We start from the raw sequence: 25858 nt of genomic DNA, 5'->3' as shown, positions 1-25858 counted from the left end.
TAATCCAGTTATGCCTTACGAATATTGCAAATTTTTTTTTCCATAATAAAGTCAATTTAGTATACAGAAAACAGATGTGAGCAGAAGATCAACTGGTTATAACCTCTGTATCATAATTGGCTTCTATGAAGACCCACAACTATACGCTGTATAAAGATCAAGTCACAATTAGAGAAACATGAACCCCTTGCCCCCAATTTTTTTTTTTTTAAAGAAAACCAGAAAACTTAAAAATTTCCCTAGCCAATTCTATATCAAAATGTATGTTGTTGATAACTAACAACCTGTTCAAATACCTTTACATTTGGAAACCGGTCAAGTATAAAATGGAAAAACACGTAGTATGGAATAATTGTTTGTTTTAGCTGGAGCTTAGTCTAGGCTTTTCTTATAGCGGATTGATGGTTCTTGATATATTTTTTAAATGTATTCTCTATATTTTTTTCTTTACTGCATATTGATCCTGGAAGATTTAATTACATTAATAAGTACTGTATTAGTAAGACCACACAAAGTGTATGACCTTACTTGCAGAACTTTGTAATACCCTGTTATTGTTTAAACATGAGCTTTCATATACTCAAACTTTTAATTATTACTTTCCTAACAAATACTTTGGAAGTCAGATTATATACTCTTTTTTGTTATTACAGATTTGTACCAATTCATACAAGCACCATATTTTTTTATGAGACATTAAATGGTAAAGCTTCACTGAAAAGACTAAAATTATACCAGATTTATTTGGTAAAGACTCTGACTTAAGAGAATCAATAGAATTTAATACGGCTACCTTAGCAGTGAGCTACTTAGTTAAATGATGAAATTCAAAGGATTACAGCAATTCACATATAGAAGGACACATCTCCTTTAAGAGTAGGAGACTTTTGGTAAAATATTTACCAAAAAAACAAAAGTCATGAAAATGTTCTTTCTCATATTCCTATGGTTAACTATAACAATACTGAATTGTAAAGGTCTCCTAAATGAGGACAATCTCATTTTTTTTCAAAAAAGCTAATAAAAAAGATAAAAAAAAATACTTAAACAGAATATATAAGCATCACCAAAAAGATTGCAAGCACAGGTAGATCACCTTCAATTTTTTGTTAAAAGACACAGAAGGGATACGTAATTGCCATGATAATAATTAATTTTATTATTGTTAATTATAGGTATAAGAAAGTTTCTAACCTCTTTCTGAAGAGGTTTTTGGCTGTAATTAATGTAAAAAAAGAATAAGCTGTAACTTCAGCTATGATTTAAGCAGGATTATACAAAAACCAAGCACTAATATATTACTGGTACAATCCTGGTGTGAAACATTTAAAAAGAACTGGAGCATATTCCCACAAAATTTGGGAATATAGCATATATTATTAAACCTGAAGGGGATGTGTTCAATGCACATTGAACACAGGGCAGACATCTGTTAAAATTTAGTGATTTGATTGCTTTTTCAAAGCTAGTTTCCTGACCACAGAAGGCTCTAAAAATGCTGTGCCAAATAACCTGCAGGAAACTTCAACTATAATGTCATACTGAACTGATTCACTGTTCAGATATCCTTATTATCTGATCTTCAAAAAGAGCAAAAAACAGCTTTACATTTGAGACGAAACAGAGCAAGCCTTTTTAGCCCACCTTTAGAGGCTAAACATTATATTACCCCTACTCTCGTTATTCTATATGAAGTTTTCCTTCTCCTGCAAGTATTTGGTACAACATATTGTGGTAAATGTCCTCCAGAATAATCCATCACAGAGCTGCCTATTAGAATTTTTCCTGAACCATTCAGTACACTTATTTCAGATAGTATTATTCTATTAAGAAGAGTAAGTCAGGTAACAGAGTTACTGAAGTTGTGTTCTTGAACCCAAAAGAGACGTCCTAAATAAACAAGCCAAGGAAATAAAAAATAATGTCTGGACGCAAATCAGAACTTTTGGCTTGACTGTGCATGACTGTTTGAGACACTCTCCTAACCAGCAATATACATTAGTGTCCAAACACATAATAAAAACAATTTTGAGAAGAGTTCAGTTGCTCCTATCTAGAGTTCTGTCAGAAACTGCCTCTTAAGCATCCTCCCTAATGTAGCTGGCTCCCCTTTCAAAGCAATTTTATGTCCTCTTGGGCTTCTTTAGACTAATTTATACTTTTTTCATTATGTTTGTGTAACAAGCCCTCATAAAAAAATAAAACAAAAAAAAGGAAAAGAAAGACTTCATATTGCATCTAAACACTTATCTTTTTCCTTAGTTTGGAGAAAAACAAATGTTATTTCCCATCTTAGTGGCTTCTGAATAATGTTAGGTCAACTTGTTCCAAGAAAAATTGGAATATATAGCTATGATTCTGAGTTCACTTTGATTCATAAAGAAATACGAGTTCTGATAAATGGAAAATGAAAGAGTATTTTGAAGGTTTTTTTAATTACATATTCTTAAATCTAATGTGGCAAGTAAAATCTTTACTTTTGACCAAACAGAATTTTTTGTCATGACTAATTTCTTTCCCCATCAGTGCATTTATCATCTTTTCCACCTGTAATTTACACCTGTATTCAAAGCAATGCTGTTATAGTATCAGTGAATCAGTTGTAGCATCTATGTGTAAAGCAATCTATTTTAAAATAGATTTATTATCTGTAACATTTTCCTAGCTTTCTTCATAGAATCATAGAATCATTCAGGTTGGAAAAGATCCTTCGGATCACCAAGTCCAACCACCAACCCCACTCTACAAAGTTCTCCCCTACACCATATCCCCCAACACCACATCTAAACAACTCTTAAACACATTCACAGATGGTGACTCCACCACCTCCCTGGGCAGCCTATTCCAGTGTCTGACCACTCTTTCTGTGAAGAATTTTTTCCTAATGTCCAGCCTAAACCTACCCTGCTGCAGCTTGAACCCATTCCCTCTTGTTCTATCACTAATGACCTGTGAGAAGAGACCAGCACCAACCTCTCTACAATGGCCTTTCAAGTAGTTGTAGAGAGTGATGAGGTCTCCCCTCAGCCTCCTCTTCCTCAAACTAAACAGTCCCAGCTCCTTCAGTCGCTCCTCATCGGATTTATTCTCCAGGCCCTCCACCAGTTTCGTTGCCCTCCTCCGCACTCGCTCCAGCACCTCGAGATCTCTCTCGTGTTGAGGTGCCCAGAACTGGACACAATACTCAAGGTGTGGCCTCACCAGTGCTGACTACAGGGGGACAATCACCTCCCTCCTTCTGCTGGTCACACTATTCCTAATACAAGCCAGGAGGCCATTGGCTCTCTTGGCCACCTGGGCACACTGCTGGCTCATGTTCAGCCGCTTGTCAATTAGAACCCCCAGGTCCTTTTCTGCCAGGCAGCTCTCCAGCCACGCTGCCCCAAGCCTGAAGCAATGCATGGGGTTGTTGTGGCCCAAGTGCAGATCCTGGCACTTGGCCTTGTTGAAGCTCATACGGCTAGCATTGGCCCATCGATCCAATCTATCGAAGTCTCTCTGTAGTGCCTCCCTATCCTCATGCAGATCAACACTCCCATTTAACTTGGTATCATCTACAAACTTGCTGATGATACACTCTATGTCCTTATCAAGATCATCAATAAAGATGTTAAACAGAAACGGTCCCAACACCGAGCCATGAGGGACACCACTTGTGACCGGTTGCCAGCTCAATTGAACTCCGTTAACCACCACTCTTTGGGACCGCCCATCCAGCCAGTGCTTGATCCAGCCGATCATATGCTCATCCAGGCCACGAGCCGCCAGTTTTTCTATGAGAATTCTATGGGGAACAGTGTCAAATGCTTTTCGAAAGTCTAGGTAGACAATATGAACATCCTTTCCCCCATCCAATAATCGTGTCCTCTTGTCATAGGAGATCAGGTTCATCAGGTAGGACCTGCCTTTCCTAAACCCATGCTGACTAGGTCTGATCCCCTGCTTGTCCATTATACGGCTTGTAATAGCACTCAAGATGATCTGCTCCATGACCTTCCCTGCTACCGAGGTCAGACTGACAGGCCTATAGTTTCCCGGATCCTCCTTTCTGCCTTTTTTGTAGATGGGTGCTACATTTGCTACCCTCCAGTCCATTGGGACCTCCCCAGTTAGCCATGACCTCAGGTAGATCATGGAAAGTGGCTTGGCGAGCACGTCTGCCAACTCTTTCAGCACTCTTGGATGTAACCCACCCGGTCCCATAGACTTGTGCGCATCCAAGTGGCGTAGCAGGTCGTAGATCACTTCCTCTTTCATTGTGATGACCTCCTTCAGCTTCCCCTCCCTGTCTCCTAGCTCACGAGGCTGGGTGCCCAGGGAACAGCTAGTTCCACTGCTAAAGACTGAGGCAAAGTAAGCGTTGAGCACCTCAGCCTTTTCCTCATCCTTTGTGACTCTGTTTCCCTCTGCATGTTGTGTAATGGCATTTCCCCATGCAACCTTCACTTAACCAAAATTTCGGAATTCAATTTAAAGTTTTCAAGTCACTTATGAATACATTTCTATACAATAGTAACAATAACCACAGTTGTCAGAATGCTAAGACCAGCTGTAGAACTATTAGAAAAATAATAATAATAAAAAAATACCCAATGAAAAAGACCCAATGAAATATTTTGCAGAATACTGTTCTTTTGACACTTTGAATTAAAGCCATAAAAAAAAATTATAATTGTTATTCAGTTTAAGAATTGCTAGGAACCTACAGGGGCAACCTCTACGAACACTATGAAGTTTATGCACCACTCCAATATACAGATTTAGCATTTTATGTGCTATGCATAAGTTTATAATGCACATGCTTTCCAACAAGAGACCAAATCTAAATTATTTCTGTATTTTTACACTCCCAAAGTTGTTTGCAATTGTTTTCCTTAAGAACTATTGGAAACTGTGTAAAAGAATGGTGAGATCATAGAATTAATTTCATAGAAGTCTAATGGGAGCTTCTAGAGAGACTATAAAGGTGCCTGTTAACTTCAAAGGACTTCGAGCACATTATAAATAAGGTAAGGCTCTACAGGAATCTTTACTGCAGTAACTAGACATCTTGTTGCTTTCACAGCAATATTTGTGGCCTTATTTTCATACTTTTTTGTGTATTTTGAGGGTACTTTCTTAAAACCCTATTTCCATTTTGAAAACTCACATAAAATAAAATTACAAAATAAAATAAAATAAAATAAAATAAAATAAAATAAAATAAAATAAAATAAAATAAAATAAAATAAAATAAAATAAAATAAAATAAAATAAAATAAAATAAAATGAAAGTCAGAGAAAACTGACTTATTGCTCTGATCATACAATGACATTTGAATCTGCATAGGTGCCTACTGCCTGTTTTTCAAAATTTTTATGTTTTAGTTATAGCCACTAAAACATTCTCATTTTCTCTGTGGCATCACACTTCCAATACTGGACTATGTCAGTATTTCCTGATCTTCTATTTACCTGTTCAAATGCATATTTAATGGATTTTCATCTGAGGTAATTTAAATTTAATAGAATTTTGGAATAGCATTCCCTGGACCTTTCTTATTAGTTTTAAGAGAGTTGGTACTTTAGAAGTTTTTATATAATCTGAAGCAGATTTTTCATTTTTAATTACTTTTAATATATACTGGCATGGAAACCTTCATCCCATTAAGTAACATACCATCTAATTTTACACTGTAGAAGCATATCTTCAGGGCAACAATTCCTACTGTTATCAATGAACCTTATTAAAATAATTGGCTATTTATATAACAAGCATTTGACAAATCATTTTAACTGTAGTTGAGAAAAAAATCTTATTAAGGAGTGAATCAATTTGTGAATCATTTTTTTATTACAAGCAATGCTCCAAAAATCTCAACTTCACAAGTAAACTTAAATTATCCAGCATTAGACTGTAACTTCTAACTGGATAACTTGTTAAAGTAGCGTAGGTGGGCTCGTGGCAAGACCAATTATTTTCAAAGCAAGTTTGAACCCAGATCAGTAAATTAGCATATTTCCCCCCACATATACGAAAATAATTGTATTCTTTCAAAATGCAGTTGTTTATGCATTTCAGAATAGAGTAAGCGTAGGGATATATCTTTTTCACATGAGTACAGTTATGGCATGTGTTTTGAAAAATGTTGTTAGACCAACAAGTCCTGGAGGATATGATGATGGATGTTTTAAAATGACTAAAACAGATGGTTATATTTGTTCACATGTCTGTATTTGATGTACATGGAGTGAAGTGTATTCCTTTATGGCCAATCTATATACATCTCATTTAAGTTCTCATAAAAAGTTGTCTGTGGGACTTCAGTGCACTTATGTTGCATAAATACACATAAATGTACTGTGTAAAGGTAATTTTTACTTTTTGCTAATACCTTTCAGATTCATACTCCTAGCTGCTCAAAAATGTATGCATGTTTTACACTCTATGAATCTTATTGTTAGATTTAATCACAGAAATAATCTAGCACTGAAAATAGGAGAATAGGTTAGGTCTTTCGGCAGAGTTCTCTAACCTTTTTCCCTTCTAGTGGCTGTGGAGTACCACATTTTATTACATTTAACATACATGAGCACACATTAGGTTAAGAGCACATTTATAAGTTACTTAAGAGTTACGAAAAATTAATAAATGAATGGGTGGCTTAAAACATGCGTAACCGAATGTCTATTATTCACTATAGGAAATCACTGTGTTCATTATAACCACAGGTATATCCTTAGTCCTATAAGGTTTATACGTTTGCTCATACTCTGTGCACAAGACCAAGAGGAAAAACCTGGGGAACTACAAGTCGGTCAGCCTCACCTCAGCTCCTAGGAAGGTCATGAAGAAAGCCATCCTGTAAAGCATTTCCCAGCACATGAAGGACAAGAAGGTGGTGCAAAGTATTCAGCATGGGTTTATGGTCAGCATGCTTGACCAAGCTGCTAGCATTCTACGATGAGGTCACTGGGTCAGTGAATGGGGGTGAGCAGCGGACGTTGTTTGCCACAACTTTAGTATGACTTTTAAGAGTCACCCATAACATACTTATAGGCAGGCTGACAGTGTGCCAGTTAGGTAAGTTAGACAGTAAAGTGGATTAAAAACCAGCTGAATGGCTGCACCCAGAGTATGGTGATCAGTGGCAAAAAGTCCAGTTGGAAGCAAACCACTGGTGGTGAGTCCTAGGGGTCAACACAGGGGCCAACACTGTTCAACGTCTCCATTAAAGAACAGGACGATGGAACAGAGGGCACTCTCATCAACTTGGCAGATGATACAAAATGGGGAGGAGTGTCTGACATACCAGCTGGGTGTGCTGCCATCCAGAGGGACCTCAACAGGCTGCAGAAGTGCACTGAAGAGGAACCTTATGAAGTTCAACAAGGGGAAGTGCAAAGTGCTGCTTCTGAGGAGGAACGGTCCCATGCATCAGTACACACTGTGGGGCCAACTGGCTGGAAAGCAGCTTGGCAGACAAGGACCTGGGGGTCCTGGTGGACAACAAGCTGTCCATGAGACAGCAATGCATCCTCATGGCAAAGAAGGCCAACAGCCTCCTGAGCTGTATTAGGCAGAGCATTGCCAGCAGGTCAAGGGAGGTGATCCTTCCTCTCTACTCAGCTCTGGGAAGACATAGAACAGTTTGTCTTGAAGGGACTTTCAAAGATCATTTAGTTCCAACCCTCCTGCCATGGTCAGGGTTATCTTTCACTAGAGCAGGTTTCTCAAAGCCCCATGCAACCTGACCTTGAACACTTGCAGGCATGGGGCATCTGGACTGCTGTGTCCAGTGCTGGGCTTCCCAGTACAAAAAAGATGTGGACTTTTTGGAGTCAATCCAGTGTAGGGCCATGGTGACTAAGGGACTGGAACATCTGACCTACAAGGAGATGCTGAGAGAATTGAGACTGCTCAGTCTGCATAAGGGGAGGCTCAGGGGAATCTTACTGTTATAAGTTTCTTTCTCTCTCTCCCTCCTCATTCTACAAGAAGGGTCAGAAGGAGGATCCGGGAAACTACAGGCCTGTCAGCATGACCTCGATACCAGGAAATATCATGGAGAGGATCATCTTGAGCGAGCTCTCCCAGCAAGTGCAGGGCGGCCAAGGGATCAGGGCCAGCCAGCAGGGGTTTAGGAAGGGGAGGTCCTGCTTAACCAACCTGATCTCTTTCTATGACCATGTGACCCGCCTTCTGGATGCGGGGAAGGCTGTGGACATTGTCTGTCTGGACTTTGGTAAGGCCTTTGACACTGTCCCCCACAGCATTCTCCTGGAGAAGCTGGTGAATCGTGGCATAGACAAGTGTACTCTTCGCTGGGTTAAAAACTGGCTGGATGGCCGTGCCCAGAGAGTTGTGATTAATGGGGTGAAATCCTCTTGGCAGCCGGTCACCACGGGTGTCCCTCAGGGCTCAGTTTTGGGGCCAGTTTTGTTTAATATCTTTATCAATGATCTCCATGAGGGGATTGAGTGCACCCTCAGTAAGTTTGCAGATGACACCAAACCAGGTGAGAGAGCTGATCTTCTTGAGGGTAGGAAGGCTCTACAGAGGGACCTGGACAGGCTGGATCGATGGGCCAAGGCCAATGGGATGAGGTTTAATAAGGCCAAGTGCCGGGTCCTGCATTTCGGTCACACCAACCCCAAGCAACGCTACAGGCTTGGGGAAGAGTGGCTGGAAAGCTGCCCAGCAGAAAAGGACCTGGGGGTGCTGGTGGACGGCCAGCTTCACATGAGCCAGCAGTGTGCCCAGGTGGACAAGAGGACCAACAGCATTCTGGCTTGTATCAGGAATAGCGTGGCCAGCAGGAGCAGGGAAGTGATGGTGCCTCTGTACTCGGCACTGGTGAGGCCTCACCTCGAGTGCTGTGTTCAGTTCTGGGCCCCTCTGTACAAGAGGGACATTGAAGTGCTGGAGCGTGTCCAGAGGAGAGTGACCAGGCTGGTGAGGGGTCTGGAGACCAGGGCATATGAGGAGAGGCTGAGGTAGCTGGACATGTTTAGCTTGGAGAAGAGGAGGCTGAGAGGAGACCTCATTGCCCTCTACAACTACCTGAAAGGAGGGTGGAGAGAGGTGGCTGTTGGCCTCTTCTCCAGGTGAATAACGACGGGACCAGAGGAAATGGTCTGAAGACGCGGCAGGGGAGGTTTAGATTAGATATTAGGAAGAATGACTTTACTGAAAGAGTGGTCAGGTACTGGAAGAGCCTGCCCAGGGAGGGGGTTGAGTCACCATCCCTAGAGGTATTTAAGAGACGTCTAGATTTGGCACTTCAGGGCATGCTCTGAAGGGCAGAGATTGTAGGTTGTTTGTTTGTGGTTTTTTTTTTTTTTTGGTGTGTGTATGGTTGGACTTGATGATCTCAAAGGTCCTTTCCAACCATGAAGATTCTATGATTCTATGATTCCATGATCTGCTGTTCATCTCAGTGGCCAGTCCAGCCCAAACCATGACACTTACCCCTGTGTATAAGTATCTGGTGGGAAGAAATGAAGATAAAAGAGACAGACTCTCCTCAGTGCTGCCCACTGACCAGACAGGTGGAAATGAGCTCTACTTAACATACAGGAAAATCCATCTGAACATACTTTCTTATAGTGAGAGTGGTAAAACACAGGAGAGAAGTTGTGGAGTCTCCATCTGGGCAAATATTCAAAACATGACTGGACACGGTTCTGGGAAACCTGCTCTGATTGAAGTTGCTTGAGGATAGGGATTGCACTAGGTGATCTCCCGAAGTCCCTTCCAACCTGAACAATTCTGTGATTCTGTGATATAAGCATATGGTGTATATGCCGTGTATATAGTATGTATTATCTATGGCAAATACACTTATTTGCTAACCACTTATCAATCATTTTATCTTTTGGACTACAGTAATTTCCTTGTCTCCTCTGCAAAGGTGAAAAGGAAGACCTCATCTCCCTCTCCATAAAACATGCAAAATATGTGTGAAGTAGTTTCTTCACATCACCAATGACTGCCTAGTACAGGAACGGAAATATTTATTGCAGTGACTACTGTCTCCATCTGACTGACAGCTCTATTACCTCAGGGCGCGTACACCGGAGTTGTTCTTCATGATTCACAGAGAGTTATATGTCCTGCACTAAAAAAATCTCTCAGAACTGGAACTTGTATTTATGGCAGCTGGCCCAGGCAATGTCACCTTTGCTTGACGATCACATCAAGTATGACCTATCCAAATAGGTTTATGCATTTTCCAAAATTATGTTTAGAGGCTAAAGAATTGCCTTCCAGTCTATACATATAATCAGTACCATAACTTAGAACCATGGGTGGTTCAATCCCTGTGAAAGATCTATTTTTTCTGAGAAATGGGAGGAAGGTTTCTCTCTGTTACAGCACTGAAGTAATGAAATCAGAAAAAAATACTGTAAAGTCTAAATTTTAGATTCAGGCAAAAATTATTTTCACCTTTCACTTTTTTCCCCATTTTTGTATACATCTTCTGAAGTGCTATTCTGAATCTTCCTTAAACATTAAGTATGACCAACAAAAAAAAAAATAGAATGGATGAGAAAAGAGCAGATTAATTTCTCTCTAACAATGAAAACTATTGGTATTGGTAATCTGCTTTTAAATGAACTCTAAAAACTACATGAGAGTAATGATTGTAACTGATTGGATAATAAACGGCTCTGCTAAATACACAAAAGAATCACATACAATACATTTTCAGAACCAGATGCCTTACTGACTTGTGTTGAGGATAAAATGAAATCTGACAAAATTACAAGACTTATATATTATTTGCAGTTAAATAACAATTTAAATTCTCTTTTATGGTGTAATGCATACATCATATTGCATACATGCACATGCAACATCAATTCACTGCCAAAGCTTTGTTGTAAGGGGGCAATTCCTGAATGCTATCATTTCTGCTCATCCATAGCCATGCACAGATCCCAGCAGAAGTCCTTCTGAGATGATAACTAGTGGTTAGAGTCACTGAAGGTCTGTGCACCTGGGCAGAGAATTGTGACCATACGAACTAATAAGCTCTTCTGGAAAGCTGTGTGGGTACATTCAGTGATCTGATCCCAGTGATAAATCCCTTCTTGTGATTAGGTCGTATACACTTCCAGAAAAGCCTGGTGAGACAATTCAGACTGAAGTCTGATGGGGGTATGTTCTCAGGGAAGATGGGTGCCATTATTTTGGCAGTATCAAGCAATCACACTAGAGGATAAAACAGAATTCAGGCCGTATCATGAGAATGATCAGAACACCAATTGCTTCTCATGATGTCAGACAAATCACGTTAATAAATCGTAAGGAAGAGAAGCAAGATCTATTCACTGTTTTCAGTGTACTTGGAGAAAAACATAGGCCAGACAGGTTATGCCTACATTTAAAAGTAGTGCGGTTTTACGGAATTATAATTGTAGAATGAAATGGTTAGAGCTGAGGACACAACGTCTGCATGTCCCTACACATATCTCAGGGATGTTTTCTCCATAAAAGTTCTAGGCTGGCTGGGAGGACCAAATGCCCATTTACCCACTGGAATGTTTTATGTCAAATTTTAGTGTGTACACGAGGAATCTTAGACTACCAGATTATTTTCTTTTACATTATTTTAGTCTCAAAGGGATCCAGTTCTTATGCTCTGAGACTGCTGTCACATGAAACAAAGCACAGTAAGTGCAGATGATCAAGAGATTTTCTTTAAAAATGCAGTCCTGATTCAAACTAAAACACTCATCCAGATGCCCTACAGAAATAATTGTATATTATTTAACACATCAGAATAAATGTAAGCTAGAAGAATATCCTGGGTATTCATATGCAAATGTGACAGCACCATGAGTTTTGCTTGAGATATTTTATGAATACAAAGGGAATACATTTGTAATGCAGATTGGTATGTGCTATTAGACTATTATCTCATTATATCGAGCTTCAAGTCCAAGTACTGTTTTTTCAAGATTTGCACACACAGGCAATGAGTCTGATTCTATATCCTTCTCTGCCTCTGTGTACCGTTGCTTACAAGTAAACCCACTGATCTCAAAAGTGTACCCACATGAATAAATACTAGTTATAATTTCAAAAGAGTAGCTAGAGTACTGAATAGATTTCTGGATCTTCTTTCTAAAAAGTTCTTTGGCTTCTTCAAACTGTTTCACTAGGTCTGTAGTATAAAAAAAAAATGCTTAACGACTAAATTTTTTTGTTTCTTTAATTTTTCGAAAAATTGCCATGTGAATCATTCAAGTTCCAAACGTTAAAGTCAGTCACATAATTTTCAACTAGTTCAATGAACAATGGAAATGCCGATATTCTATATAGTATTAGGGAATTGCACAGCTGCATGCCAGCATGAGTTCCTAACACAAATACAATATTTTAATTCAGCATCCTTGACACACCTACACACACAGATGGTTGAGCACGGCAGTTCTTACAGGAGCTGAACAATAAAAAGAAAAAATCAAGAAAAAGATCTAAATTACAAAACTCATCTTTTTTATAACAGCTGCTTCCTACACAGATGGATCAGACTATGCCACTGTGTAACAAAATTCTAAATTATATATTTTGTCTCATTAAATAATGAGATTTCATTTCAAGATTTCATTTATCTTCATTATCTTCCTCACAGAAATGTGCTGGTATATCTGTAATGAACCTGTGAGTGCAACAAAGACCGAAAGCAATCCTTCCTTTAAAGTTGAGGTGTGGTTGTGACAGTCCTAAACTATCACAATAAATGAAATTGTCTTATAATTTCCTGCATCTACATAGGTGGGCATAAAAAGTGGGAGAAGGAACAGAGAACAGATGCTTTCTTCAGCTCCAGTTTTCCTGTGTTCTTCCTCTAACCATACATAATTCTATTGTGGCTCATTGATTGTTCTCTTGTGTGGGATTCAGTGCACCCTCAGCCCTTTTCCAGATGACACCAAGCTGAGTGGTGTAGCTGACATGCTTGAAGGAAGGGACACCACAAAGAGGGACCTTGACACGTTGGAGGAGTGGGCCCATGTGAACTTCAAGAAGCTCAAAAAGTCCAAGTGCAAGGTCCTGCACGTGGGTCAGGGCTATCCCCAATAACAATGAAGACTGGGGGATGGATGGATTGAGAGCAGACCTGCAGAGAAGGTGGATGGTGGACATAAGCCAGCAATGTGTGATGGCAGCCCAGAAAGCCAGTCATTTCCTGGGCTACATAAAATGAAATGTGGCCATCAGGTCAAGGGAGGTGATTCTGCCCCTCCACTTTTGTGAGGCCCCACGTGGAGTACTGCATCCTGCTCTGGGGTCCCCAGTACAAGAAAGGCATGGACCTGTTAGAGTGGATCCTCCTCCTCAGGAGGGCTACAAGAATGGTCAGAGGGCCGAAGCATCTTTCCCATGAAGCCAGGCTGAGTGAGTTGGGGCTGTTCAGCCTGGAGAAGAAAATGCCCTGGCAACACCATATTGCAGCCTTTCAATATATAAAGGGGGCTTACGAGAAAGATGGAGAGAGAATTTTTACCAGGGCCTGTAGTGACAGGACATGGAGCAATGGTTTTAAAGAAATTTTTTATGATGAGGGTGGTGAGACACAGCAACAGTTTTCCCACAGAGCTGTGGATTCCCCATCCCTCAAAATGTTCAAGGCCAGGTTGGATGGGGCTTTAAGAAACCTGGTCTAGTGAAAGATGTCCCTGCTTATGGAAGGGAGGTTGGACTAGGTGATCTCTGAGGGTCTTTTCAACCCAAACTGTTCTATGATTCTATGATATGGTCTATTGGGTCAGAGTTGCAAAAATTAACACATTCAGTAGTAATAATTATGTACTGATTTATTAATGTAGTTAAGAGTTTCTTCTTGATGTCCTTCCTTGAAGAAAAGTTGTGTAAGTGACAGTCTGAGAACAGCCCACTGTTATAAGACACTTAGCACCTCAAGGCTGCGTTAAAGAGCTCATGCTCAAAGCTTTAAGAAAAGGTCTTTTGACCATACAGAAAGGCAAGGATATCGACCTCAATAGCACGCATACTTTGACTGTTAGAAAGATGGAGTCATATACAGAGATGGAAAGCAGGCTCATTCACAAAGTGCATTGCTTGTCAAACTGACAAGTGAAGGTAAAAATTTAAAAAAACAGAAATCAGTTAGTATCAGTAATGCTATTTATAGGACCACCCTAACAGACAAGGTGAGTTTATATTATCCAATCACTGTTATTCCATTTAAAGTCTGTTTTCCTTTTCAGAGCTTTTCTGTGACAAATCCTGAGCATTGTGAGCATTTCCATGGATAAGTCTAAGACTGAACAGAAAGAAAACGGACAGTAGTCACAATTCTGGAAAGCTGCCAAAACCAGAATATTGAATTTGGGAAAAGAAATACAGAAAGCAAAGCAGTAAGAAATGCTTATTTTCTTGACTAAAATTCTGAAAAGGGAACAAAAGAATATCATTTAGATATTACAAAATGACCTTTTCCAGTGAAGAAAACAATCCTGTAGCACTTTTCCTAACAGAATCGAAACAAACGTGCATTTTTTGTAAGTAGGAAAGGGAACCTGAAAAAGGAAAACACAAAAGAATAAAATGACATTGAGGTCCCAGATAATAGCTTTTGCTTGTTTGAATGCATAATCTTGACAAAAACTGAATATATTTGTACAGTAGATACTGCATGGTATAATGCAGTATTAAGTGATAAAGTATGAGCATAATACATCAAGAGATACTGAATTCATTGTTGTTGCTCTTATCCAAGAAAACCCTCTATTGATGTAAACTGAAGTTTGAATGATGAGTGCATCATCATACCTTTATCTGAAATACCCTATCTGTTTAAGTATGAGACGTTATATTTAAGAAATATAAACTCCAAACTGATACTAGATTAAGGAAAAAAATAGTTCATAAAAATAGGAGTGGATAAGACCAGATGAATCATAATGTCCAGTTCCCTGTCCGTTACTGAAGAATTTCATATAAGTCCTGAAACTACTTATCATTTTCTTACAATATTTATCTGTTACAAAATGACTTTAGCAGCATAATCCACATATTCTTCCACATTCTTATTTCACAAAGCTGTGCAAGACCATTTACACACTGCTTTCAAAAAAGCAGTCTAGTTATTGAACACCTAAGAGGGAATCTTTGTGAGTTTTTTTGTAAAAGTGTTTCCATGCAGCATTAGCAAGAGTCAGTGCTAGTATTTTTGTGTAATGTATTCAGGAATATAAACAGTTATTTTTATTCTGAGGACACACACTGAAAAGGCATGTTATAACATTTATGTTATAAAAAAGAGAATGTGTGATGTTGACATTGCAATGATAACTATTATTGAATTTAAAGAGATCATTTTTAATTCAATATTTATTATCAATTCAAATACAAAGAGGAACTTGTGTAAAATATCTCCATTTGTTCTCTTTTTAATTCAGAATATGAACAAATTTAATATCTTTGACAATCAAATTCATGCATTTTTGGAACATTAATTTATTTCCACCGTAAATTAATACCAAACCTTAAGAAAGACAGTAATTAGGGGAAGAGACATTTACTTTCCTACAAAAGATGTTTATAATGGCTATTGACAACCTTAGTGACTTTTATGCCATAGAAACACACATCTTCTTAAAAGTACCATTCATTGTATAGTCCAGTCAGTGTGTAGGTGATAAGAAATCCACCCCTCTGTTCAATATCCCCATAAAACCCAAAAGCAATTGGGAAGATCTGCTTCCTCCCACTATGACATCTTATGAAAGAAACTTAGGCATCAAAGAAGGCAGCTTAATAAAAGCCTCAGCTCAACATCCAGTTCTGGTTAAAACAGGAAAAAATCGAAAAGAAACTTCCAACAAAATGCTGCATAAAGAATACAGAAAGTACTGTAAGGATCTTCTGCCAAATAAATGGTACAGCTCTGTTTTCAGTATAGGTCACTGTTGCAGTGAAATATACCACAGAACAAAAAGGGTTTTGACAAGGCCATGGAGAAACCATTTAAAAATCCTGGACAAACTCTCATGTGAAACAGAAAGGAAACAATTTGAACTGTTTACACGGAAAAAAGTCAGAGGGAACATGACAAATGTATGCAAAATCGTAAGTGGCATACAGAAGGCACTCAAAAGCTGCTTTTCTTCTAGTCTTATAATACTCAAAGAACAAAACATCTAAAGATGCTGAAAGACAGCAGGTTTGAAATTGAAAAGGGATTTTTTTCAGTATACAGCATTAGACTATGAAACTCAATGCATAGGGAAATTTTTAAGGTCAGTAATTCAACAAGAAAAAAAAGCTGTTGGAAGTGTGTATGAATGAGAAGAATAAACAGGGCTATACAAGCAAATGCTAACAAGAGTGAAAAAAAATTGGAGGTGATATTATACTTCCTGCCTGGGATTCCTTCCTGACAATCTCTGGCTATTACAGAATGAAATAAAATCTTCAAGTAGGGGACAAGTTATGCCCCTTCTTTTCATGGTGGGGGTGTCCTGACCCCTCCTCTGAAGCATCCAGTGTTGGTCTATTACCTGAGATTTAATATTTTTTCTCTCTGGGTTTCAGCTAGTCTTATCTCAGTCACCTACTGCTTTAACTAAGGTATTTATTTGGATCTCAAGGAAAACAAACCCCTACTTCCAATAGCCCAAAAATTGCTGTCGCTGTTGTTCAATCTTACCACACATTTATTGTAAGAAGATTCATCACCAAAACTTTCTTTGTTTTCAACTGAAAACCATATTATTTTTTACCTCTTTAGAGAATTTGTTTTTCCAGGCAGCTTCAAACAAAATTTTTCCTGGACCTCTGTGAATAGGCAAACACCGCAGTTGTGACATTTTTGTGCTCCGCTTTTTGCCTCCTTACACAGTTTCCATTTTACGAACAGTATTTTATTGACTTTTATTCCAGTAGCCTTTACCGGCTATTTGCTCTTTTCTTCTTTATTAGGCGTGTCTCTTTTAGACAGTTTTCAAATTATTCTAGAAGATTCCCAAATGAGCAATGGTATATCTGCTTTCCTTCATTTCTTATCTAAGCAGCTGGTTGGACACAGGAATAGTTTTCAGACTTCAGCTCAACAGTACTTAGATTTATAAGCTCCCTAAGACATACTTATACATGTAACTCACTACTACTACACCATATAGCTTATTATTACTACATTATACAAATTATTGCTAGTGTAATTTGTTAAAACTGTGCATACAGCTAATTACAATGAGCAGCTCTACACAAAATAAAAAGGAACACCTGGGATAGATTTAGAACTCCCCAAGCCCTATCAGAAGCCATAGCGAGTGTTCATCACCAGAAGCATGGGATGAACATCTGGTATAGTGCAACTGTATGTACCCTAGTACGTTAAATTTGTCCACTTGTCCAGGGGTTCCTCTGGCTTGGAACAAGCTACATCTGTGCAACATACAATCATTTTAGCCTCCAAAACAAGACGTCTGTATGAAAACCACCTGTGGGGAATGGTTTCTGGAGTGCTTTACCACCAAACTGCAGCCAGAAATGGTTTATCAAGAGCACTCATTCATTGTAACACACAAAATCCATGCCACAGGATGTTCTACAGCTTCCTCACATATATTTCTTCCTCGTAGCTGGAAAAGTTACTAGGAATTGAATTTCCTGGTAGAGCTGAAGCTGTAGATTATGCATCGTGTCAGCTGGTGAGAAATGCCTAGCCACTGGCCTTTCCAGTTGCAGCCCCACAGTTAAAAGCCACTGCCCTATGGGTAGTTGGGATGATGCCTCAACGTACTATCAAAATGTGAGCTGATGCTCTGCGACATGGCACCCATCCATGCAGTTTCCCAATACATTAATGTAGCAGATGTGAATATCACAGACCATCTATGACGGGGAGGTAGAAAGATTGTCCAGATAATTCTGTACAAACACTGGGAAGGGCTTGCTTACATTATTAAATGTGTTCGATTAATAACCTTTATTTGTCTTGGACTGCAAGGTGTTTAGTTATGGCTGACAGAGTTAATGATCCTCAGAATATTAAACCACATCCAAATCAAACCTTTAAATCTGAACTCTTTATTGTTTCTAATGGTTGGGTTTTTTTCTGGTTGGATCTGTGTGTCATTTGAGTTAGCTGCGTGGCAGCCAGTAACCCACACTTTGACATATATTGTTACTAATGCCCCAGTTTCCTCTGTTTTCAGCAGGCAGTCTATCTGATAATCACAATAATATACAATCTATTTGATAATCACAATAATATATTGTCTATATATCTCAATGTTATGGAATATTTTGGGTGGAAAAACTGTCCATTTCAGTCTTCTGTGTGTTTTCATGGATTTTGCCTTGTTCTGTAGAACTGTATTTCTAGCGTGTTTTAATAGGTGACAGTATAATCCCTCTATATGTAGATGAAGGCAATTTGAACAGCAATTTGTCCAGCATTTTCATCTGTCATTTGAAGAGTGATTAGCAAGGCTGATAATGGTTTAACAATGGATGCTGGTTCATGAATAGCAGTAGGGCTTTTCCATTACAAGCTGAAAAAATCTCAGAAAATTGACTTTCTTGAAATTCATGGTTAAAGAAAAGGGAATTATAACACACACAATGATTACATGCTTCTTTCTGGTGAATGACAAGGCCATGTATTTACATAGCTTTCAGTCGAAGTGATCTTGTAGGAACAAAAAGATTTGCTGCTCTTACGAATGAGCATCAGCGCCACAGAGGACACCCTAGTCTTCCTGGGCATGAGTTGTATGCTATTTTCAGGAATTTAAGTGCTCTAAGTTACTCCTTGGAAGAGCTGCTTTCTCAGTGTAGTGAGACCGTAGGGAGACTTGTCTTGCCTTAAGGTACTTCTTGCAAATACTTCCTCTCTCCTTGTCGCTAAATACTGTCAATAACACATTTGAAAGCCAGATTATCATACATTAACAGCATTGTAACCTGGGCAGTGTTTAGGGAGAATCTTCAGATAAGTAAATACCTCTTAAATAATGGAGGGCTATTTGAAGAACATGTTGTTCTTGGGTATCACCACAAAAATATGCCCAGGTGTCTACCTGAGGTAGACATTCCTAGCCAAAAATTGATTTGTTTATAAGCCCTGAAATGGGAAAATTTATTTCCTTTTTTGTCACTGGGGAATCAGAATCTTTTCAGAAAACCATTGCCAATTAATATCAGTTTTGAAATAAATCTAGAGGATACAATCAGAGAAATTGCTAATGATCCCTTTTTTAATTTACATATTAATTATTTACATGGGTAAAATGTCAAGGAACCTCGGAAATATTGACAGGTTATTTGCTGATGCAAATGACAAAATACCGGCTCTGGGAATGTATCTCAACTGCAAAATCAATCACCTAGCTTAACTGATTTAGCAAAAGAATACTAGACATGAAAGAAATCCAAGACAGAAAATCTTGTACAAGAGGAGAATACTGTGATTTTTTGGAAATCTTAACAATTTAGATGAACATATGTGTCTTGCAACAAGGTCATTTTAATTTACATTTTTACGATGAAACTACTTTGTCAAACTTCTTACTTGATTTACAGTGAGACCAGAATTGAAGTGCTAAACTTTGTGAAGCAGAGGAATCTGTATCAAAGGAACGTTGTGAAATGAGCTAAAGGGATATGATATAAAAGAGTTATATTAAGTCCACCGGTGGAAGTCCCATACTTCTTCCTGATTGCAGAGACCTCCTCTGCTGCCTCTCATAGCTGACATCCTTAGAGAATCTCTGAACTCTATACAATACATATATTGTATGTGATTTATTATCACATCATAAGTCAGATTATCTCAAAAGGACTGAATTTCTTTGTCCCCCAAAGAATAACTGTTCAGATAAACTTGAGTTATTCCAAATCGGTTTAGCTGCCTTCTTGGGTTCTACTCTCCCCACAATGAATCTGAATCATCAGTGAGAGAGCTCTACTTTATTCTGAAGTTGGTATAAATAGACTTGGCTGATTACCAGGATCATTAGCTAACTGTTACACACCTGAATATTTTTAAAATGATACTGGGGACACAGTATCACTCTGTGATGTACTACTGTATGGTTTTTTTCATTAATTAGATAACAAGAGATGCTATTTTCCAGGGAGCACATGTTAAGCATGTATTTTGCTTGTTGAAAATTTGTGGGGCTGTTCACTTCACTGCATCCTTGACAAAGGTCACCTCTTTGTCAGTTAATGGAAAGAGAAGTCTTTTGTGTCACATGGTGGCTACTTGACTGGTCCCATGATGAGATGTGCCTGAGAACCTTAGGCCGCATGAGGATGTTTTCACATGAGCACCATATGACTGCACATCAATGGCACACAGAAGCGGTCTGCCTGTACCCTCACGTACAGCAGTCATGGGGTTGAAGTTACAGCTATCCACTCTCCAATGACTTTTGCTTCACTTATCAGGTGGCAGACCCATGTAAAACGCATGCAAGTTCTCCTGGTCTCAGGTAAAATAGAACCAATTTTCTGTTCAGTAATTTTACTTTTTAGCTAAGCCTCTTCTAAATAACAAATCTCTCTGAAATTAACAGCATACTGTGCGGAACAGAAGTATGAGGAACGGGGTTGGGAACCACAAGGTACTGCAGTTGCAAGTTATCCCAGGTAAAATTTTTAAGCTGGTATAACTCTTGAGTTACAGCTAGACATAGTCTTGCCTACTCTCCTGGTCTCAGACTCTTGAGCTCCTGGCTACATGTCTTAAAGGCTGGCAATGACTATCCTTTGCCATCATGATTACTCTATGAACTCAGTGCCCTGTCTTGACTGGGAGCTCTAATGATATCACCATTAGAACAAAAGAAAGTCAGTATGACTGTTGCTGGCAGTCAGCTCCACTAGACGGCCATCCCCAGAATCAGGGCTAGACAGAACAGATCCCAAAGGAGTGGATAATATCCAACATATCCATGTTCCTAGCGGAAAAGGTAGACACATCATTTAACTAGATTAAGTTAGTGGGACTGCCTACGTTACCTACGTAATTAACTGAGAGAGAGAGTGGGGACAAAGTTAATGAAATTGAATATCCACATTCAGGTCTTTGGAGACACTTTCCATTGAGTATATAAGGGACATAATGAACATAAGTAGTTATTTGAGTTGGACTTTATTGGTTCCCGACACTTCAAATTATAGATAACTATCTAAATGGAGCACTTAATTAAGGTAGACTGGATTCAGCGCTTATTCACTCTGATTTGAATGAGTGGATTTATCTTTTATGTGCAAATGGAAGCAGATTCTTGACTGTTTGTTTGAGTTTTTAACCTTCTAACTGAGTAACAGTTGCCTTCCAAATGCATCAATAACATAAGATTTTAAGAACCATGCTGTGCTTTATTGCACAAAATAAAACACAAATTTGGCATACAAGCTTCTCCTTAGGCAAGCACTTGTTCTAAATGACTTTTACATATGAAAAAAACCCAGCTTCTATTTAAGTGTCAAATAGATAACGCAGATTACGTTTATAAATTAGAACATGGTATGATCAGTCACTTCCAGATGAACGTGCATAGCTCTTACTAATTGGTTTTGATCACATAAAACTTCTGATGACATTAATTGGAGAAACATGGACCTGTAATTTTCTGTATGAGCACAAAAAGTGCAATATCTATTTACCACTTAAAATTTTTCATTGGTGAAGTATAGATCTTACTATATAATCCACCCATGAGATATTACTGAAATCTCAAGATTTCAATACATCTCAGTTAGCTACTTGTCAGTTCCGTAACTACACACTCTAAGACTAGAATACTGACCTGCTGTTGCCAGACTGACCTGAAACCAGGAAAAATTCTTCAGATAAATGATAATGATTAGAAAGAGGTCCAGATACTGTATTTTAAACAGGATTAAATGTCCATCCAATTTAAGTCCGGAACATCTACCCTTGAATTTAAATATTGTGATTCAAAACATTTCTTCGTAATTTATAAACGCATAGGTAAAGAAAGATCTAGAAGACGTATTTATTCACAAATTTCTTTTCAGTTATTCTTTCCATTCTTGTCTAGCATTAATCAAAACAAACCCACAAACAATTCCAAGTTTCCAACAATTTCCATTAAGTCCATGCTACGGTTACCTGTTCTTACCATGTTCTAGAATATGTGTAGCAAATTATGCACTGTTGTGTCCACTAAGTTGGAGGTAAGGTCATTTTCTCATTTGCTCATAATATAAAGGCCAAAGACTGACATACTTCAGAAAACCAGATCTGATATTAATCCTCAACATTACAAGCAATAAAATGGCTCCTATCTATAAACACAATAAACATTACCATGTGGAACTTACTGTGCTGGCAGTGAATCCCATTAAATCCCTCTGGACATTTACAAACATATCCTATGAATGTGTCGCCTCGGTACGCTTCACTGATTTCACATATCCCACCATTATGACATGGATTAGGAAGGCAGGGTCCTGAGAGAGGGGAAAAAAAGGAGGAATGTATATACATACATAATAACAACCATAATAATTTCAGTTGTTTATATGCATTCATTAAAGAAGTAAAATCTCTTCTGTAGACCTTCATATTCCACTAACCCACTAAAATACACCCTTCACTTCGTTCAGATAACTTGCCAGCACAGATTTTTATGAACAAGAAAAAATATGAAGCATGTCACTACTCATTAATCACAACATTATTTTTTAATGTAAGAGAAGACAGGAGACAGAGAAGCTAAATCTTGTTCTCCTATTAAAGATAACAGGCATTCTAACTTTTATACCACTGAGGAAATACGTATTAATCAAATGTGCCTATCATGTACAGAGTGACATGTATAATATCCTGAATAATCAGTACATGTCAAGTTAGTAGTAGAGGAGTTTTTTGCTATGGCTTTGGGTGACTTTCTGAATATGTGACTATCTGGGCCAGCAGTTAGCAGCTACTAAACCAACTATTCCCTTTTAATTGAGTGACTTTTTAGCATGTTTACTTCAAGCTGATTTCAAAAAGATCTTCTGACTAAATTATCTTTTTTTTCCCCAACTAACCACATGCTAGGATACCTAAAGTTTCAGCAGTGAGATCTAATTTGTCAGGTTTGCAATAACTATACATACTTTTAAATAATAACTTCTTTTGTACAGAGGTCTAAAGTTTATTAATTTAACTGCATGTGTTAAAAGCATTTACATCTTACTATCTTACCAATACTACCTGTAACATACTTCCTACCAGAAGAAAACACTTCAGCATTTTGATGATTTTTTTGCCAGTCTTACTGGTAATCATTGATTGGAAAGGCTCACGTGCGAGTTTGTCTGTGAAAAGGTTTGTGAATTCTATATAAAGTATGTTATTTGCTATCTTTGCCATGTACACAGAAAGGTATTAATCTTCGGTTATTGGAATGTGATGTCATAATTATTCACCCAATTAAAATAGCATTTAAAAGTCATAAAAGTCATAAAAGACATAAAAAGTCCAGAAAAGAACTCCTTTCCACAGCACAATTTACTGACAATCTGCTCTGGGAATGATTTAAACTTAAAAGAGCTACAAATTTAATGTTTCTGAGAGTCTGCCTATTAGTTTATAACTACTAACCCAAGGTTTGACAGATGTTCACAGCAACAGCATTCATTCAGAACGTCACGTTAGTGAAAACTGCACTCTAAGAAAATATTAATTTGCAAAAGAAAAATTAACTGAATGACAAGGATGTCAGAACCCATTCCCCAGTTACAACTGGCCGTGTGGTTATAGCAATTTGAGAAACTATCCATGTACACATTTCTATTACAACTTACATCATTAGCCTATTCCAGGACACAATCCTGCAGAAGTTATGATTGTTTGCATCATTAAACATGGGATATATCTCACTGAACTCAATAAATAAAAGACATGAATATGTAGTAGCTTATTCTAAATTAGTAGTAAAAAAAGGCAAAAATCATGAAGATGAAAACGAAGGGACTGGCTGTTGCCTTTTTTGCTTTTCCCCATCCACATTTTGCATTACACTTTAAATGTAACGGCACACTACTTTCTTTATTCCAGGCAACATATATCACTCCTTTAACAGGTCAAGCAAAACTCCTGGCTTTCAAGTATCACATTTTCTCCTCTGTAACATTTTGGGAAGAAAGCGGTTTAATTATTTGCACTTTTGGTCTCCCAATGAATATAAGCTGTGTATTTTTTTTTTCAAGTCTCTGTGATAATTCTGCAGTTTGGGGAGTACCTTCGAGAAGCCTCATATGTTAATTGTTTCTATGCAAGCGGATCTCTAATCTTCCAAGAACAATAAATCTTTTAATAATTACTTTCTCATTTTGCTTGCTGCTTTCTCCATATGGCTTGTTAAGCACATGTTCAGCATACTTTCATTGATTTTCTTTAGATTTTGCATTTTTTCAGATCAGTACAAAGTACAAAGGCTTAAAAGGTCATTTGAGGTGCTCAGTAATAAATATACTGTGCATGCCAGTATTTCTAACTAATCTTAGTCTTCTATGATGACTTCCTACTGAAAAAAAACCCACACCAACAATATGTACACTTTTTTTGCCTGATTATAGTGGTTATTTGGTCATAGACATATAATAGCAGTATTTTCAATCTAAATGTTGAGTAATTTTGCTTTGTGGGTTTTTTTTTTTTGTTAATACAAACTGGTAGTTCAAAAATTATTTTGAGAGCAATGAAACATACTAATTAAATGCACTGAAACTAGTAAACAACAATCATCTAATTTTCAGTAGTTAGCATTCGTTTCCTAAAAAGGACATGGGTTAGGCTCATCTGCATTCTAAAAGAATGAATGATTGAGACTTTAAAAAGCCTGTATCATCATACCTTGTTTCTCCTAATTCTCCAGAGGACCACACTCTGAGTTCACACATCTTCAGGGTATTTAAATTGCAAGAACCTTCAAGCGTATGATTCTATTTTTTTATTTTTTTTTACTGACTCTACAGTATCCCTGATGCAAGTTATGCAGGTTTAAGTGTCTCAAAGGATCTGGGCCCTAATCCTGCCATTATTCCATTTAAGCATCAAAAATGGTATGTAAGATCTAGGCACTTCTGCCCAATGATGATTCTACCTGGACTTGTGCAAAGCATTTGACATTGTCCTGCATGACATCCTTGTCTCTAAATTGGTCAGACATGGATTTAACGAATGGACTGCTCAGTGTATAAAGAATTGGCTGGATGGCCACACTCAAAAAGTTGCAGACAACGGCTCCATGTCCAAGTGGAGACCAGTGGCGAGTGACGTTCCTCAGGGGTCAGTACTGGGACCGGTGCTGTTTAACATCTTTGTGAGTGACATGGACAGTGGGATTGAGTGCACCCGCAGCAAGTTTGCTGATGCCACCAAGCTGTGTGGTGCGGTCAATACACTGGAGGGAAGGGATGCCATCCAGAGGGACCTTGACAGGCTTGAGAGGTGGGCCCATGCATACCTCATGATGTTCAGCCAGGCCAAGTGCATGGTCATGCACCTGGGTCATGTAATCTCAAACACAAACACAGGCTGGGCAGAGAAGAGCTTGAGAGCAGCCCTGAGGAGAGGAGAGGCTGAGAGAGTTGAGTTCAGCCTGGAGAAGAAAGGGCTCTGGGGAGACCTTATAGCAATCTCCCAGAACCTAAAGGGGGCTTACAGGAAAGCTGGGGAGGGACTCTTTATTAGGGAATGTAGCGATGGGGTGAGGGGTAACGGTTTTAAATGGGAAGAGGGGAATTTTAGACTAGATGATAGAAAGAAATTCTTTACTGTGAGGGTGGTGAGACACTGGCCCAAGTTGCCCAGAGAAGCTGTGGCTGCCCCATCCCTGGAGGTGTTCAAGGCCAGGCTGGATGGGG

General features: G+C 38.5%; 1 protein-coding gene across 2 annotated transcripts in view; it reads right to left on the bottom strand.

The window, feature by feature from the left end:
* Positions 1 to 25858, bottom strand: part of EDIL3 (EGF like repeats and discoidin domains 3) — a 270438-nt gene that overhangs the window by 108557 nt on the left and 136023 nt on the right. For both annotated transcript variants that reach the window (XM_063319979.1, XM_063319978.1), the window contains one exon: positions 22322 to 22450. In XM_063319979.1, coding sequence (XP_063176049.1) covers positions 22322 to 22450 — 129 coding nt within the window. The remainder of the gene's footprint in view (positions 1 to 22321; positions 22451 to 25858) is intronic.

Source organism: Chroicocephalus ridibundus, chromosome Z (genome assembly GCF_963924245.1).
Source record: "Chroicocephalus ridibundus chromosome Z, bChrRid1.1, whole genome shotgun sequence".
Lineage (NCBI taxonomy): Eukaryota > Metazoa > Chordata > Aves > Charadriiformes > Laridae > Chroicocephalus > Chroicocephalus ridibundus.
The sequence above is the reverse complement of the archived record's forward strand: the minus strand, read 5'-3'. Positions and strand labels throughout refer to the sequence as shown.